General features: G+C 41.2%; 1 protein-coding gene across 1 annotated transcript in view; it reads left to right on the forward strand.

The window, feature by feature from the left end:
- The window catches only part of LOC113513975 (dedicator of cytokinesis protein 7), a 43,375-nt gene continuing 24,435 nt past the window's right edge, over positions 1–18,940 (forward strand). The window contains exons 1-18 of the mRNA XM_052901896.1: positions 1–185; positions 286–358; positions 1,348–1,508; positions 2,471–2,684; positions 3,857–4,050; positions 4,452–4,592; positions 5,750–6,029; positions 6,982–7,159; positions 7,655–7,878; positions 8,333–8,513; positions 9,014–9,168; positions 14,233–14,351; positions 15,170–15,323; positions 15,931–16,119; positions 16,911–17,014; positions 17,967–18,135; positions 18,356–18,488; positions 18,751–18,850. Coding sequence (XP_052757856.1) covers positions 151–185; positions 286–358; positions 1,348–1,508; positions 2,471–2,684; positions 3,857–4,050; positions 4,452–4,592; positions 5,750–6,029; positions 6,982–7,159; positions 7,655–7,878; positions 8,333–8,513; positions 9,014–9,168; positions 14,233–14,351; positions 15,170–15,323; positions 15,931–16,119; positions 16,911–17,014; positions 17,967–18,135; positions 18,356–18,488; positions 18,751–18,850 — 2,804 coding nt within the window. The 5' untranslated portion in view covers positions 1–150. The remainder of the gene's footprint in view (positions 186–285; positions 359–1,347; positions 1,509–2,470; positions 2,685–3,856; positions 4,051–4,451; positions 4,593–5,749; positions 6,030–6,981; positions 7,160–7,654; positions 7,879–8,332; positions 8,514–9,013; positions 9,169–14,232; positions 14,352–15,169; positions 15,324–15,930; positions 16,120–16,910; positions 17,015–17,966; positions 18,136–18,355; positions 18,489–18,750; positions 18,851–18,940) is intronic.

Here is an 18,940-nt window from a genome sequence, read left to right on the forward strand (position 1 = left end):
AAAAGTTTTCAAAAAAGTCATTAATGTCAAAACGGATTTGTTTGTTTCTGTCGGTTTCCGTTTGATTTATATGAATCTTATAAGATTATAATTTATTGGTGTAAATAAATAAACTTTTATATCAGCAGTTTAGCTTTAGTTCAATTTTAGATGACACTAGGACGCAAGTATCAACACTCTTCCGGGTAAATGGTTTGATTACACCCTATGGCCCCGCTTAATGATGCATGTAACACGGGTTGGAGGTGCAAAAATACAGCTGGATTGATTTTTCCCTATTTATAGGAATGCTGGGGATGCTCGAAAGGTGTATGCTAACCAGTCGAAGGTGGGAACTCTGTCTGGGTGCTCGTCATCAGTAAGTTATAATACCAATAGACTATTTCATGAATCATACTTGCCCACTAAACTATTTGTGCATGCTTTGAATCCTTTATTAATCTTTTACTTATTAGTCGATCTTAACATTGCAATAACTGTTTTTAGTCGCTAATAATAACTGGTGTAACATGAACTAAAACTTGTAGGTAATGCTCACATTCTATAATTTAAAAAAAGTTAACTAGTCCATTTCGTTACACAACAATTTTGTAACAATTTTTAATACTTTAAGCATTTAAAAATGGGAATTATATTATTACAATCAAATAATTAATGTCTAATTAATTTGTCAGTTATTTATAGAAAAAAATCAATTAACTACATGTCGAGTTAAACCTTTATAGGTCATATTAAATATCATTTAGTGTATAATATTAACAATTTACCCCCTTATTCATAAAAATGTCAAACCTCTCCTAAACCTATTTTAGATGTAGAAGTGTTTTTTTTTTCATTTGTCCTAATTTCTCAATTTGAAAGATAGGGACAAAATACTTTATTAGCTATTTGTTGTTGTATGAAAGTTTTAATTTTTTATGCATAAGGGGCTTAATGTATAATTTCCACAAATATAATCTATATTAATATTATTTAATGATTTGTTTGTAACAGATAAACTCAGAAATTACTGGACTAATTTTGAAAATTGTTTAATCTCCCCATTCGTTTTCTCATTGTGATTATTTCTTGTAATTTGTTTGTATCTATAATGAGTTTGCTATTGTAATCTTTTGGAGGAAACAATAAAGAATATCATCTATCTATCTGTAATAAGCTACATTATCAGGGAGTAATATAGAGAATATTTTCTATCAAACTGTGCAAACCTGGAGTGCGTCTCTAGTAATTATTATGGTTATTTTTTTGTTAATAGCATGTATGTATAGATTTCTAAAATATTAAGCACTGAATGAAAACTACTGCGTTTCTTGTTATAATAAAAAATATTAAATTGCTTACATACAGATATCATTGTGCGACATGATCGAACCACCAGACTATGAGGAGGTGTACGAGAGGCTGGTCGGTGAGCGAGACCCGCTCGCGTACCCAGCCTCCGACATCGAATTGTGCATTGTGCCAAAGAAGATACGCACACTCACACATGTGCTGCCTGATGAAGACTTGTAAGTAATCTTTCATGTGGATAATATAAAATTTTGCTACAAAAAGCAGCTATTTCAATGAGGACAAAATTAGGTTATTGCACTATGTGATAGTAAATTTTGTTCAAGAAACCAATTATTATTAATAAAGGTAGTAATTAAATAAGAGAATTATCAAAATTAATTAAAAGATGGAGAAAGTGACACTAATTTAAAAAAATATGAAAAATTATGCAGTTTTATTCAAATATGTTTTTTTTTTCTTTTCTTTATATTGATGCTGTTATTAGTCTTTAAAAGTTATAATATAAAATAATTATTTTATTTAATGGTAAAAAAATTAATATACTCACAACTTTAACCTCTAATGAGGTAATAAAAGTCGTCTTGGTAAATTTTATGGTACTGCTTAAAATTATAAAAAAAAAAACTCATAAATATTCATTTTTTATAGGTGGGACTGATATTCTTCTTATTCTTAATTTCACTACTACAACCTTCAATAACATTAAACAAAAAAGAGGCAAACTAAGGGCTTCTAGTGACATTAGATACCAAAAAATCTTGACTCATCCACAAAATGTTTACAGTAGGCAAACTGTGAGCTTCAATTGAGGCCAAAAATGATATCTTTTACCAGACTTTGTACAAAAGTCGATTGCTTGAGTACCTCTGTCCCATTCATGTTTCTACCGTGAATCACTTGTGTTTGCATGGCTGTGTTTCGGTTTGAAGGGTGGGATACGGCAGTGAATTTACAGGGTACAGAGGATAACACCTGAGTTATGGAGATAGGTATATAGAGGAATATCACCTCAGGAATGACAATGCATGGGGGGTATCATGGGTGAAACAGTATACTCTGTTATGTCCATGATACTGCTCATGTCTATAGGCGACGGTTACCACTTTCCATCAGGTGGGCTGTCAGCTTGTTTGCCATTCTAAGTCGTATAAAAAAAAACTTACAAATCTTTGTACAGGACCAAAGCGCCGATGTTCGTCCGCGACTGCATACGATGTTACACTCAAGACTACACCGTTGTGGAGTACAAGTACAGAATGTACTCCGCGTCGGTGTTCAACCGCGACCGGATCAGCGAGCGCCTCGAGAAACTTCAGGCGGCGCCGCGCCACCAGTACGAAATCGATGCCGACCCACCCACAGTGTCCACTGAGGAATTGGTCCCCAACCAGGTGAGGACTTGCTCTTTCACTTTATTAAAAAAAAATCCATTAAAACTGATATCGTCATAGTCATAGAATACTGACGGATCTGACAAATATTACATATATAGATCCTACGACTATGACGATATATATGAGTACTTACCACAATACAAGATCTTAATCTGGTAGTTTTTAACATTATAAGATTAAATTTATATACATATTTTAAATACTATCAGGACTTAAGGCGTTGAAAAACCCTTGCAGGTCCCTTGCAGTCCTGATAAGTTAAAAATATGTGTAAACAATGCGAAAGTTAAAAATTAACTATTGCAAACATATATATATATATATATATATATATATGTTTGCATAATATATCTTTATTAAAATTGAATATAAAGATATATTGATTTAAGATAAGATCATGGTCCCCAAGAATGACAATGTATGAGAGGCATCACAGTTCTGAGAAGACAGCATATGAGGGTATCACGGCATATTCTGTAAAGTTTGTGGTGCTGTTCATGTTTATATGCAACAGTTACTTCTTTTTAGTTTTCTATCAGGTAGGCTGTCAGCTTGTTATATAGATGTAAATTGTTATTGAAATGGGCCAAGTTATATAAGAAGATAGAAGGATAGATAAATAATTTATTTGTACGACACAAATAGAGGCAAACACAGATATATATTCACAAAATAAATAAAAAAAAATACAAAAAAAAAGATAAATATATAAAAATTCCGTATGTTCGTTCATTCTAAGTTTGGAAAGAACTGGACCGATTTTAATGAAAATTTTGTTAATTTTGTTTAATTGTGTTGTTTGCTCCAGCTTAAAATATAAAATAGTTTTATTTCGATCAGGTAAAATGAATTATGTAGATGGCAGTGTATGACAGTTCAGCAAATATAGTAATTAAAGATTCTCTTGAAGATTGTCTTTCAGAAAAAAAACTACTTCATTTGCAGCAAAACCAGTTGATTTCTTTTAAATACTAAACTAGTAAATCGATTTTGATAAAATTTCCATGGGGCCAATATGTAAGTATATGCTTTCAGATAAAAAAAAAGATATTTCCAAATCGGTTTATAACTGATGGAGTTATGAGGTAACAAACATCAAAATAACATAACCAAATCAAGAGCTTTCTTATTGAAGTCGGTCGAAAATTAAATAACTTGACGTCTTACAGTTTGAATCTCAACCATCAAGTGGACGTCAATCAGTTGCTTCCATCTCATCCTCGTCATCTTGCAATGAAACACTGACTCCCCGAGGTTCGTGGGCGAGTCTGGACCTGCGCAGTTCCTCATCTGACCCACTGCTGCCTGACCTCTTTGAGAGGAAGCCGATGGAACAAGTGGATGCTATAAACGAAGCTAGAAGGTTTTTATCACTTTCTAATTATATTATCACAAACATGTGAACCTTTAAAAATAATATTCACCACCATTAATCCCACGGTGGTTTTAAGGTATTTATATACCCTAATATGGTATTTACAGATTACGTTATTATATGGTATTAAAATAATGGTATTTACAAAAATATTTAGTCACATGCTCCCATCGATTGTTGTGACATTCGACTGTATTATGGGGAGTATATTGGATTCCAATGTGCCAAAGGGCAAACCTACTGTCGTCTCTTTTCCTTGTTTAAACATTGTTTATATACATGGGAAAGTTTATAGGAAATTCAAAATTAGTAAGACGTGTGTATCTTCAATTTCAGATTTGTTTCTTTTTAATTTTTAATATTTAAGTATATGTTTAACTTGTTCTCAGGTTGGAGAATCGACAACCTGATCTCTTAGGTCTGTATATCCCGTACCTGGATGAGGAGGAGGCGGTGGAGAGACGGCTGCCTGCTGAGATGCCGTGTGAGCTGATGGGCCATAGGATACTGGTTAACTGTCACCAGCTGAAGTAAGTACATCATTGATTTCATACTTATTAGGTAGTTATTACTCTGAATGTATGATACCTCTCAACTTGTGTACTAAATACTACAACACAATATAATAAATACGATCAAACATAAATAATATTACAATATGTATATATTTAGTTATATATTTTATATATTTATTTATATAATATATTTATTATTCATACACGCCTATTAAAGGTATTCACAGAGTTTATTTTAACATAATTATACAGTTTGAAATGAAGTAAACAATTTTAAGGAATTAAATAATACTGGACTACAAATATTTTAAAAGTTGCGTTATTAGTTATGGAAATATACATGTAAGCTGAGTTGTGAGTAATATCAGTAAATACGAATATAAGTGAATTAAATTAACAAACGAACTTATGTGTATCTATGGTAGTATTAGATATACTTATATCGCCAAATAGCAACCATCTTTTTCTTTTTCCTTTACCCTTTTATTTGATTGCTTCAGCGATAAGACCGTTTTTTATTGTTTTTTTTTGTATTATTCTTTAAATAGTGCAATAAATAATAAAGAGTCTAGCTATCTATTCTATTTAAGAGCTGCGCTCTTGTCGGTGGAGCTCTTGCCACTTACTACGACACGACACCAACTCCTTCCTTGATCTGCTTGATGTAACTATGTCTCGGTCTCCCTCTTCTATCTTACCGTCTATTATAATGTTCATAAAGTCGTCGTGTCGTATCAAATGTCCCAACAATTTTCCCTTCTGCCCTCATATAAAAAATAAATAAAAATAAAATTACATGACGCCATGTAGTCCCAAACTATGCTTTTATCTAAAACAAGAAATATGCTTTGAAAAGTGTATACGAAAAAGGTATGCTTTCTTCACAGCTTTATAATGTTTTATTATATTAATAATTTAACATTTTGTCTCACAAAAAAAAACACCCACTTTGAACCATTAATTATTTTGATTTAAAAACTAAACTATTAAACTGATTTTGATAAAATTTCTAAGGAACTAATTTAAAAGTATATCCTATCAGATAAAAAAAGGCTAAACCGGTCTATAAATGTCAGAGTTAAGAGGTAACAAACATAAAAAATACAACCTAATTGGGAACCTCTTCTTTTTTCAAAGTCGGTTAAAAATGATTATCTTTCATCACAACACAGACTAGAATTGGATGTGGAACCACTGTTCGCTTCCATGGCACTTTTCGACGCCAAAGAGAAGAAGAAACTATCAGAGAACTTCTACTTCAACCTGAACTCCGAGTGCACCAAGCAGATGCTCTCAGCCCACATTCCTCACGCGGACATCTCGACCCTCAGCCGGAGTGCAATATTCGACATATTGAATCCGTCCCCTGATGTGTTCCTTGTAGTTCGTGTTGAGAAAGTCCTCCAAGGAGATGTGAATGAGTGTGTTGAACCTTATATCAAGGATGATAAGGTATGTGTTTGAATATTTAGAGCAAATATATTTTTTTAATAGATGATAATGGAATGGTAAACGTGCCTGCGCTAATGGTATACGCTGGCGGAACACCAGTGAAGGATGATAGGTGAGAATGAAAAGGCAGGTCAGTTAGCCCATTGTGATGAATACATCTGGAATTCAGCACGACTGTTTCCAGGGGGGCCACATGGAGGTCGACCAGGGTATATTGCCAGCAATGGGGCTGGTAGTCCACATTACTAACAAGTCCTTCCCCCCATAATGAAAATATATTAATTGTTGCTGTAACATTCTGAATCCTCTTATGACAATAATCAGCAATTTTTTTTTTCTAATGTTTTAAATAACAAAGCTGAAGATAGAAATGATAGAAAGAGATGGCCTATAGACATGAACAGCCCTATGGACAACAAAGAAGGAACTATAATGATCCTATAGTACTCTTCATGCCTGATCATTCGTGTGGGATATCTTATGTAATTACCAGAAGGAGACTTTGTACAAAAGTCGTTTGCCTGGGTACCTCTGTCCCATTTGTGTTTCAACCGTGAAGCAGTTGTGTTTGCATAGCTGTGTTTCGGTTTGAAGGGTGGGATATGGCGTGAATTTACAGGGTACAGAGGAATAACACCTGAGTCCTCAGGAATGGCAACGCATAGGGGCTATCAAAGGGCGAAACCGTATACTCTGTCATGTCCATGGCACTGCTCATGTTTATAGGCGACGGTTGCCACTTTCCATTAGGTGAGCCGTCAGCTTGTTTGCCATTCTAAGTTGTATAAAAAGAAACTGTAATTTCACTCCCACACCCCCTCTTTCAAATACAAACACAACCAATCAACCACAACAATTTTATAACAATTAACAAGTGCCTCTATCTACCCCATGAGACATAACAATCATTAGTATATTCACTTCATGAATGTTTACTTTTTCTCTCACCAAGAACCGCGAAAAAGTGCGAGCGAGTGCTCAAGCGGCATGCTCCCGCCTCGGGAAGTACCGCATGCCGCTGGCCTGGAGTGCTGTATCCTTGTTGAACATCCTTAGCGGATCCAACAGTTTGGAGCGAGAGCAGGCGGACAATAACAGTCTATCGACCAATTCCAGTACTAATAGTTTAGGTGAGTGTAAATAAATTTAAGGGGGAAAAAATTGTTTTGTGTAATGATTTTTATTGCGGGTATAACATTAAGAAGATGACATTAGTAGAGATGTTACCAGAGGGAGACTGTACAAAAGTCGATTGCTTGGGTACCTCTGTCCCATTCGTGTTTCTACCGTGAAGCAGTTGTATTTGCATGGCTGTGTTTCGGTTTGAAGGGTGGGATATGGCGTGAATTTACAGGGTACAGAGGAATAACACCTGAGTCCTCAGGAATGGCAACGCACGGGGAGTATCATGGACGAAACAGTATGTGTGTGTCCATGGTACTGCTCATGTCTATAAGCAACGGTTACCTTTCCATCAGGTGGGCCGTCCAACTTACCAGGGAGACCCTAAACAGTCTTAAAAGATGCATTACTAACAATGGGACCAATTGTTCCCATCACTAATATCTCTCCATCTTCCCTATGACATTGCTAGCAAATTGCTAACACTCTCATAATGTTGTTAGACCGTAAAGCATCGTCGTCGAGTTTGGAGCAGCTGCGGCGACGCGCGGGAGAAGTTGGCGGTTCATTGACCCGCAAAGGGTCAGTAGAGCGGCGCGGCCCGCCCCCCGCGGCCGGCGCGTTCACCCCGCACGCGGCGCACTCGCCCCACGCGCACGACGACCTGTCCGCGCAGCTGCTCACCTTCAAGCCCATCGTCATCACCGTCACTAGCTTCTTCAAGCAGGTCAGCTCTATCTCCTATTACTGTTACAAATGAGAGAACACATTACGTAAGACATTACGTATGTCTGGATATATACCAGCTGTGCCCACACCCTGATCCTCGTTTCATTCATCATTCATTTCTGCCGTTAACTGTCCACTGCAGAACATAAGTTTTGCCCGTAAGGGGGCATTTTGTAAAGACAATTTTAGACAAAAGTCAATTTATAGAACACCGACAAATATTAAAGTTACCATGCAAAAATATTTTTCTTTTTCTATTTTCAAATTTCACTAAAGAGTTTATTAATACCTAGTATGCACCTTAACAAAATTGTGCCTAAATATTAAAATAACAACAATATAGAGAATTATATGAAAAAGATCTAAATTTCTGTCAATTATAAAAAAAAACAATGAGAATTTAACAACTTAAATCTTAAATTTACATTATATAATATATTACATTTTAACAGGAACCGGACAAACTCCGCGACGAGGACTTGTACAAATTCTTGGCGGAAATAAAGCGGCCAAGTTCAGCCCCGAAGAAACTGAAGTGCATACCCGGTACCCTGAAGATAGAAGTGTCGCCGTGTCCGGAGGAGATCAAAAACGGTCTGACGCCTGAATTGGCTAAATTGAACCCTTATGGAGGTAAGTACTAGTTTTTGGCAGACAACAGGCAAGACTCATTATGGTTGCCTTAATTGGACATATGGGATATACTACACAAGATGGGTCTATCTTCGGACACACTGTGCAGACTGTGCGGGGAGAAATCGGAATCCATGGAACACTTGATGTGCAACTGTGATTCGTTAGCGAGCATGCGTATGAGTTTACTAGGAATGGCTTATCCAGAGCCAGGGGATTACAGATATCTTAAACTGCGGGATATCGTTTTTTTTTTGGGTGAAAATGGAAAGGTAACCCTGCCTGCGCTAACTAAGCCTTGCTAATATTATAAATGTAAAAGTGAGTTTGTTTAATATATTACAAAGCGCCTTAATCACTGTGAAGTTAACTATAAACCTATATGTAATGGAGATGTAGGCTACTTTTTCTGCCAGTCAGTAAACATATCCCGGTGACTCAGATGAAGGCACGGGTAAAAACTAGTTTGTAAAAAAAATTTTTCTATTGTTCCCCACCAGACGAGAATGTCCGGCCGTGTAAGGAAGTGCTGTCGTTCCCGCTGAGCTGGGCCGCGGCGCCGCACTACCAGTACCGCAACCTGCTGTACCTGGCCGTGCGGGAGATCAACCTCGCCGCCTATACCTCACGCGCCGGCTCCGCCAGGAACATCACCGTAACACACTATTCCATTATACATATATATATTCCATTATACACTCCCTCGGGACACTCGGACACTGAACACTCAGATATTCAGACACCTAGACATTGGACGTTAGCCATTCAAGTACTTTGTCTGTGTGTCTGAGTATCTAGTGTCTGAGTGTCTAGTGTCCGAGTGTTTAGTGTCCGAGTGTCTAGTGTCCGAGTGTCTAGTGTCTGAGTGTCTAGTGTCCGAGTGTCTAGTGTCCGAGTGTCTAGTGTCCGAGTGTCGAGTGTCCTAGTGTCCGAGTGTCTAGTGTCCGAGTGTCTAGTGTCCGAGTGTTTAGTGTCCGAGTGTCTAGTGTCTGAGTGTCTAGTGTCCGAGTGTCTAGTGTCTGAGTGTCTAGTGTCCGAGTGTCTAGTGTCCGAGTGTCTAGTGTCTGAGTGTCTAGTGTCCGAGTGTCTAGTGTCTGAGTGTCTAGTGTCCGAGTGTCCGAGTGTCTGAGTGTCTAGTGTCCGAGTGACCAGTGTCTGAGTGTCTGAGTGTCCAGTGTCGAATGTATGAGTGACTAGTGTCCGAGTGTCTGAGTGTCTAGTGTCTTGATGTGAGTGTCCTAGTGTCCGAGTGTCCAGTGTCTGAGTGTCTAGTGACAGAGTGTCTAGTGTGTGAGTGTCTAAGTGTCTAGTGTCCGAGATTTTAGTGTCCGAGTGTCTAGTGTCTGAGTGTCTAGTGTCCGAGTGTCTAGTGTCTGAGTGTCTAGTGTCTGAGTGTCTAGTGTCCGAGTGTCTAGTGTCTGAGCGTCTAGTGTCTGAGTGTCTAGTGTCCGAGTGTCTAGTGTCTGAGTGACCAGTGTCTGAGTGTCCAGTGTCGGAGTGTCCAGTGCCTGAGTGTCAAGTCACTGAGTGTCTAGTGTCTGAGTGTCTGAGTGTCCAGTGTCGAGTGTATGAGTGACTAGTGTCCGATTGTTTGAGTGTCTAGTGTCCGAGTGTCTAGTGTCTGAGTGTCCGAGTGTCTGAGTGTCTAGTGTCCGAGTGTCTAGTGTCTGAGTGTCCAGTGTGTGAGTGTCCAGTGTATGAGTGTCTAGTGTCCGAGTGTCTAGTGTCTGAGTGTAGACACCGACACTAGTGTCTGAGTGTCACACACTAGTGTCCAGAGTGTCTAGTGTCACTAGTCACTCATACAGTGTCTAGTGTCCGGAGTGTCTAGTGTCCGACTGTCTAGTGTCCGAGTGTCTAGTGTCTGAGTGTCAAGTGTCTGAGTGTCAAGTGTCCGAGTCACTAGTGTCCTAGTGTACGAGTGTCTAGTGTCTAGACACTGTCTAGTGTCCGACAGTGTCTAGACACTAGACCGAGTGTCTGAGTGTCACTAGACACTCAGACACTGTCTGAGTATCTAGTGTCTAGACACTCAGTCACTAGACAGTCAGTGTCTAGACACTCAGACACTCGGACACTAGACACTCGGACACTAGACACCTAAATTGAGACACTAGACACTAAGACACTAGACACTCGGACACTAGACACTCGGACACTAGACACTCGGACACTAGACACTCGGACACTAGACACTCGGACACTAGACACTCGGACATTAGACACTCGGACATTAGACACTCAGACACTCGGACACTAGATACTCAGACACTCGGACACTCAGACACTCGGACGCTAGACACTCGGACACTAGACACTCAGACACTAGACACTCGTACACTAGACACTCAGACACTCGGACACTAGACACTCAGACACTCGGACACTAGACACTCAGACACTAGACACTCGGACACTAGACACTCGGACACTAGACACTCGGACACTAGACACTCGGACACTAGACACTCAGACACTCGGACACTAGACACTCAGACACTCGGACACTAGACACTAGACACTCGGACACTAGACACTCGGACACTAGACACTAGACACTCAGACACTCAGACACTCGGACACTAGACACTCGGACACTAGACACTCAGACACTCAGACACTCGGACACTAGACACTCAGACACTAGACACTCGGACACTAGACACACTCGGACACTCGGATACTAGACACTCAGATACTCGGACACTCAGACACTCGGACACTAGACACTCGGATACGAGACACTCGGACACTATACACTCGGACACTCGGACACTAGACACTCGGACACTCAGACACTCGGACACTAGACACTCGGACACTAGACACTCGGACACTAGACACTCGGACACTAGACACTCAGACACTGGTCACTCGGACACTAGACACTCGGACACTAGACACTCAGACACTCGGACACTAGACACTCGGACACTAAACACTCGGACACTAGACACTCAGACACTGGTCACTCGGACACTAGACACTCGGACACTGGACACTCGGACACTAGACACTCAGACACTAGACACTCGGACACTAGACAGTCAGACACTAGCCACTCGGACACTAGACACTCGGACACTAGACACTCAGACACTCGGACACTAGACACTCGGACACTAGACACTCGGACACTAAACACTCGGACACTAGACACTCGGACACTAGACACTCAGACACTCAGACACTAGACACTCGGACACTAGACACTCAAACACTCGGACACTAGACACTCGGACACTAAACACTCGGACACTAGACACTCGGACACTAGACACTCAGACACTCGGACACTAGACACTCGAACACTAGACACTCAGACACTAGACACTCGGACACTGGTCATTCGGACACTAGACACTCGGACACTAGACACTCGGACACTAGACACTCAGACACTCGGACACTAGACACTCGGACACTAGACACTCGGACACTAGACACTCGGACACTAGACACTCAGACACTGGTCACTCGGACACTAGACACTCGGACACTGGACACTCGGACACTAGACACTCAGACACTAGACACTCGGACACTCGGACACTAGACACTCAGACACTCGGACACTAGACACTCAGACACTCGGACACTAGACACTCAGACACTAGACACTCAGACACTCGGACACTAGACACTCGGACACTAGACACTCGGACACTAGACACTCGGACACTAGACACTCAGACACTCGGACACTAGACACTCAGACACTCGGACACTAGACACTCAGACACTCGGACACTCAGACACTAGACACTCGGACACTGGTCATTCGGACACTAGACACTCGGACACTAGACACTCGGACACTAGACACTCGGACACTAGACATTCGGACACTAGACACTCAGACACTAGACACTCAGACACTCGGACACTAGACACTCGGACACTAGACACTCAGACACTGGTCACTCGGACACTAGACACTCGGACACTGGACACTCGGACACTAGACACTCAGACACTAGACACTCGGACACTCGGATACTAGACACTCAGACACTCGGACACTAGACACTCGGACACTAGACACTCAGACACTCGGACACTAGACACTCGGACACTAAACACTCGGACACTAGACACTCAGACACTGGTCACTCGGACACTAGACACTCAGACACTCGGACACTAGACACTCAGACACTCGGACACTAGACACTCGGACACTAGACACTCGGACACTAGACATTCAGACACTAGACACTCGGACACTAGACACTCGGACACTAGACACTCGGACACTAGACACTCGGACACTAGACACTCGGACACTAGACACTCGGACACTAGACACTCAGACACTCGGACACTCAGACACTCAGACACTCAGACACTCGGACACTCAGACACTCAGACACTCAGACACTAGACACTCAGACACTAGACACTCGGACACTAGACACTCTGACACTAGACACTCTGACACTAGACACTCAGACACTCGGACACTCAGACACTCGGACACTAGACACTCGGACACTAGACACTCAGACACTCGGACACTAGACACTCGGACACTAGACACTCAGACACTCGGACACTAGACACTCAGACACTAGACACTCGGACACTAGACACTCAGACACTAGACACTCGGACGCTAGACACTCGGACGCTAGACACTCAGACACTAGACACTCGGACACTAGACACTCAGACACTCAGACACTCGGACACTCAGACACTCGGACACTAGACACTCAGACACTCGGACACTCAGACACTCGGACACTCAGACACTCGGACACTAGACACTCGGACACTCGGACACTAGACACTCGGACACTAAACACTCGGACACTAGACACTCGGACACTAGACACTCGGACACTAGACACTCGGACACTAGACACTCAGACACTCGGACACTAGACACTCAGACACTCGGACACTCAGACACTCAGACACTGGTCACTCGGACACTAGACATAGACAATGCCGTATACATGTTGCGCACCGACTCCTATCACCGTTAGACACTGTTCCATTTTATATAAATAAAATAGCGACTTGGCTGTTTCGAGTTCAGATTTTAAACATAAGACAATTCATCAAATCTTTACACTTTCCTCTTTGTAATAATCTATCTTTTCGGTGATCTTTTACATGTTTCTACCCTAACCGGCACCATTATTAACCCTTTGCACTCGAGGCCTTTTTTGCTTGCAATATAAGCAGAGCCTAGTCCACGAAAGTACTTCCGAGAAAACTATCTTATCGCATATTGTAAATAAGGAAATCCAGTTACAAAAGACCATAGCGTCGTAGCAGCGTAGTTCGATTTAAAGTTTTAAAACACTCGGGCGCCGCAGCAGCGCCGCTCGAGTTGCCACTTCGAATCGGCCGGGCGCCGTATTGGCGCCGCTCGAGTGCAAAGGGTAAAGGTAAACCCTTTAATATAGTCTTTTATTTCACAGTTTCTTGTATATAAATACAAAAGTATAAAAATTTATCCTCGTCATTCTTTGGCATTTTGTGGTAGGCAAAAGAAATTATCAACTCATGCTATAAAGCTACATTATAAGCTATATATTATTTTGGAAAATTCTATCTACATCCAAAATAAAAGCAATACAAATTCAATAGTTAAGTTTCTAATCATATCATATTATAATGACAGAAAAATGCGTTAAGGTGCTATGCGATTTTTTTTTTAATTGTTACTTTGGCTTCTTTTATAAAAAAAAAATATTATCCCAATCAGGTCCGTATCCAGCTGATGTCGGGCGAAGACCAGGCAGCCGCGCTTCCGGCCATCTTCGGGCGCAGCTCGTGTCCAGAGTTCACTACCGAGGCATACACCACCGTGTTGTACCACAACAAGTATGTACACGGGGGGGGGGGGGGGGGGGGGGGGGGGGGGGATGGGATTGATAGTAGTGAGGTCTAACAGCCCCATTATCAGCAATATACTTTTTTATGCAAGTTAGAATGGCAAACAAGCTGTCGGCCCAACTGATGGAAAGTAGTAACCGTCGCCTATAGACATGAGCAGTACCCATGGATGATTATAATCAGCATCATCATAACAGCCTTTAACTGTCCACTCCAGAACATAAGCCTTCTTTTTCCAACTTTAGGGGATATACATGTTGGTGGCTAAATGATTATGATTAAAGACACCAATCTTATCTAATCTAACACTTTAATTATTTAACAATCCCTTCCCCCCCCCCCCCCCCCCCGGCACTCCTCGTACCAGGGGGAAAGGGATTGTTAGTAATGGAGACTAAGAGCCCCATTGCTAGCAATATACCCAACCAGGTCGACCTCCTCGCGGTTCCCCCTGGAAACTATAGTGACTAATTCCTGATGAATTCATCGTGATGTGCTAACTGGCCTGTTTTCATTCTCATCGATCACCCTTCACTGGTGCCCCGCCAGCGTATCCCGTTGGCGCAGGCGGGGTTATAATTTAATTTTCACACATCGAAAAAAAAATGAGGAGTACCATAGTGTTATAATAAATTCTGGTGTAGATATTCTCTGGTGTCCATAGACAACGACTACCGTTTTCCATAAAGGCTGTCAGTTGCTTTGCCATTAAAAAAACCTATAATATGATTAAAGCATAGACACACAATTCCATCAATGATTCAGATGTGTTATTAGAAATAATCCCTCGCCCTCGTTGAAAACAGGAACCCGTCGCTGTACGACGAGATAAAGCTGAAGCTGCCAGCCGACCTGGGCGACCACCACCACCTGCTGTTCACGTTCATGCACGTGTCGTGCCAGCGGAAGCCGGTCGCGCCCGAGCACGAGAAGAACGTCGAGACCACCGTCGGATACTCGGTACACCATCTGTTCTATATCCTTCCATAATATTATATGTATATATTTATTTAATATATTATATGTATGTTTCTATTAGTCTAATTATATGTTTATAATATATAAGACTTTGTACAAAAGTCGATTGCTTGGGTACCTCTGTCCCATTCGTGTTTCAACCGTGAAGCAGTTGTGTTTGCATAACAGCATAATGCAATATGCTGTTGGTGTTCCTATAAATAAATAAATAAATAAAATAATTAAAAATACAGAAAGGAAATCACGTAATATTCTATTAGTATATGATTCACTGTACAGAGTGCTTCGAAGAGATGCTTATTAGTTTTTTATACATTAAATCAGCCTTTTCCAAAGTGGCCGATAACGCCCCCTTGTGGGCGCTGCAGGCCTAAAGAGGGGCGGTAAGAGACCCAGAAAAAATTGATTAATTTACACAATTTACACAATAATGGATTAATTTGAAGTAATAGTGGTTTTTAAATAGAAGGAAAAATGGGGGCGCTAAAAAATAATTTATTCCCAAAGTGGGCAGTAGACAAAATAAGTTTGGGTACCCTGCATTAGACAGTAGCCGAGTGGGCGTTGAGTAATAGACTGGTGTCCGCAGTGGTTGCCGCTGTGCCGCAACGGGAAGCTGACGTGCGGCGAGTTCAACCTGCCGGTGATGCAGGAGGAGCCGCCGCCCAACTACTCGTTCATCTTCCCGGACGTGCAGCTGCCCGGCACGCGCTGGATCGACAACCACAAGCCCATCTTCAGCATCGCACTTGACGCGCACACCACCGTGCACCCGCTGGTCAGTGAACAAGAAGAATATACAAATTGCTTTTTTAAACAAATTACCAACAAAAACAAAAATTCGTGTTTCTACCGTTAAACAGTTGTGTTTGCATGGCTGTGTTTTGGTTTGAAGGGTGGGATATGGACAGTGAATTTACAGGGTACAGAGGAATAACACCTTAGTCCTCAAGAATAGCAATGTATGGGGAGTAAAAGGAAGGGGTGGCCCATTCTATGGCCTTGTGATCTCGCCATAGAATGGGCCACCCCTTCCTTTTCCGTGGGTATCGTAAGAGGCAACTAAGGGAACATAATGGTAGAGGGATACGCAGCAGCATCCCTATAAAACATCACCAAAGCGTAAAACCAATCCATCTGTCAAGCATGGAAAATACTGGCAAAACCCCTCAATAGGGAAAGACTTATATTCAACAATAGATATTAAATTTTTTTTTTTTTTTGCTTAAGAACCAAACATATAATATAAATATTAATAATTATTGGGTTTCCATTGCGTCTAAAAAAGTCAAACATATACATATATATGAAAGAAAAAAGAAAACATTTATTGCCAACAACAAAAAAAGCTACATTAATTTTCAATAGAAAAAAAATACATTTGTTATTGCCAACGTGGCCACCACTCAGCATGCTACAGCAATTTAATTGCTACAGCGCTGATATTCTGTGGTGCCCATGCGTGACATCACGAACGACGACTGCAATGTCTCTATGTCCCATATAATGGAACATAGAGACGGTTGTTGTTCATACATTTATATATATACTCCCTCTTCTTATTTCTAGGATGGGTATATCGAACGATTCTCAATGGCGTGCGAAGCAGTGCTAGAGGGCAATATACCGCCACGAATAGGACTCACAAATATGGAAGCAGAACTACGGACTAGGTATTTTAAAAAATGACGATTTAAAAGTGCTTGTATACAAGTCTATTTGAATAAAGATGATTTTGATTATTGATTTTGTAACACTGCAATCTATTTTTTTTTTTTATATATTTGATATAATTAATATACGAAGGTTTAGTGGTTGGAGCTGCCAACAGCCCTTTCTTTCGTTCTCTATTCATTATGTTTTTTTTATACAACTTAGAATGGCAAACAAGCTGATGACGGCCCACCTGATGGAAAGTGGTAACCGTAGCCTATGAACACCTGCAATACCAGAGGTATTACGCGTGCGTTGCCGACCCCGAAGAAACCTCTTTACCCCCCTTTTGAAGAACCCCATGCTTTAGTCTCTTGGGAAAACCTCGGCAGGCTCATTCCACAACCTGAGTGTTCGTGAGAGGAAACATCTCTGAATTAAATTAGTATTTAAAAATAAAATTAGGCAGTCACACTATTTGCGTATACTGCTGTTTCTATTGCATTAAAATTATTAGCTTTTATAATTTTACAGTTTACAGACCTTTACTTATCTTTCATCCCACTTGCACTCCATTGAAGTAACCAAGCGTAATAATTATTCTATAATAATTGAATTCTAAAATCAAATTTTAAAAAAATTCTATATTTAATCTTATATTATTTTTTTTTTTAATTCAAAAGAAAGAGAAGTTAACAATAATAAGATTCGTCTTTCACAATAACCTGAAAAAAAAAAAAAGATTTTTTCATATCAAATTTATTTAGAAATATAATAAAAAAAAAAACACATTTCTCTGCTTTGATGTTGATGAATAGATGCAATACTTATTCTATGACACCTCTAGAAGAACCTTAGAAACCTCCACTTTAGAACTTAACTAACTTAGTATCTCTCTTAGACTTCATCCCTTCTCTTCTCCCAAGTTGTGCCCAAGTGCAGTACTACATGTGTGTGTACGTGTTGCGATAGCATATCGGAGCTGCCGACGGCGAACGTGGAGGTGCTGGCGCGCTACCTGCCGGTGGTGCTGGACAAGCTGCTGCGATTGCTGGTGGCGCCGCCCGCGCTCGCCGGACACACGCTCAACATCGCGCAGGACGTCTTCACCTGCCTCGCGCACATCTTCACTGAGATCACGGTGACTAATTTTAGTTAAATTCGTCAGGATGGGCTAACTGACCTGCTTTCATCCTCATCAGTCATCTATCACTGGTACCCCGCCAGTGTATACCAATAGCGCAGGCGGGGTTGCCATTCCATTATCATCCTTTAAAAAAAAAATGCCGCGCACAGAGTTGACGTGGTCCTATATACAGTAGCATTGTAATAGTGTATCTCGTATGGTTGCCACATTGCAGAACATGAACGAGGGCGCCGGCTGCGACCGGCACGGGCGGAGCGCGCTGCTCAGCACGTATATACAGTACCAGTGCACCGCGCCGCGGCCCAGCCTCGCCGACCGCGACATCGGCCTGCCGCTGCCTCCCTCAGGTGACGTGACGTATACACACACACACACGCCCACGCACACACAGACACACATACATACACGCACACACGTACACACACACACATACACACAGTGATACAGACAGAGACACACATATACACAGAGACACACGCACATAGAGAGTGAGACACACACACACACACACAGTCAGACACACACACAGAGAGAGAGAGAGAGAGATACACACCACATACACTATTTTCATCATGATGTAATTAGTAATATAGCTTTCGTACTGTACAGTCATGAGCGACGGATCCTGCAAAATCCTGCACGAGGAACTGGCACTGCAGTGGGTGGTCGCGAGCGGTGCCACCAGGGATCTCGCCATGCACAACTCCTGGTAAACTATACTGAATCCATGCAGTTTTCTTGTGGTTGATAATTTATTAATGTCGTCAGGGTGAAATCGATTCAGGACCTTCGCGTCTTG

This window comes from Galleria mellonella, unplaced genomic scaffold, assembly GCF_026898425.1.
Source record: "Galleria mellonella isolate WM207_F2 unplaced genomic scaffold, CSIRO_AGI_GalMel_v1 utg83, whole genome shotgun sequence".
NCBI lineage: Eukaryota > Metazoa > Arthropoda > Insecta > Lepidoptera > Pyralidae > Galleria > Galleria mellonella.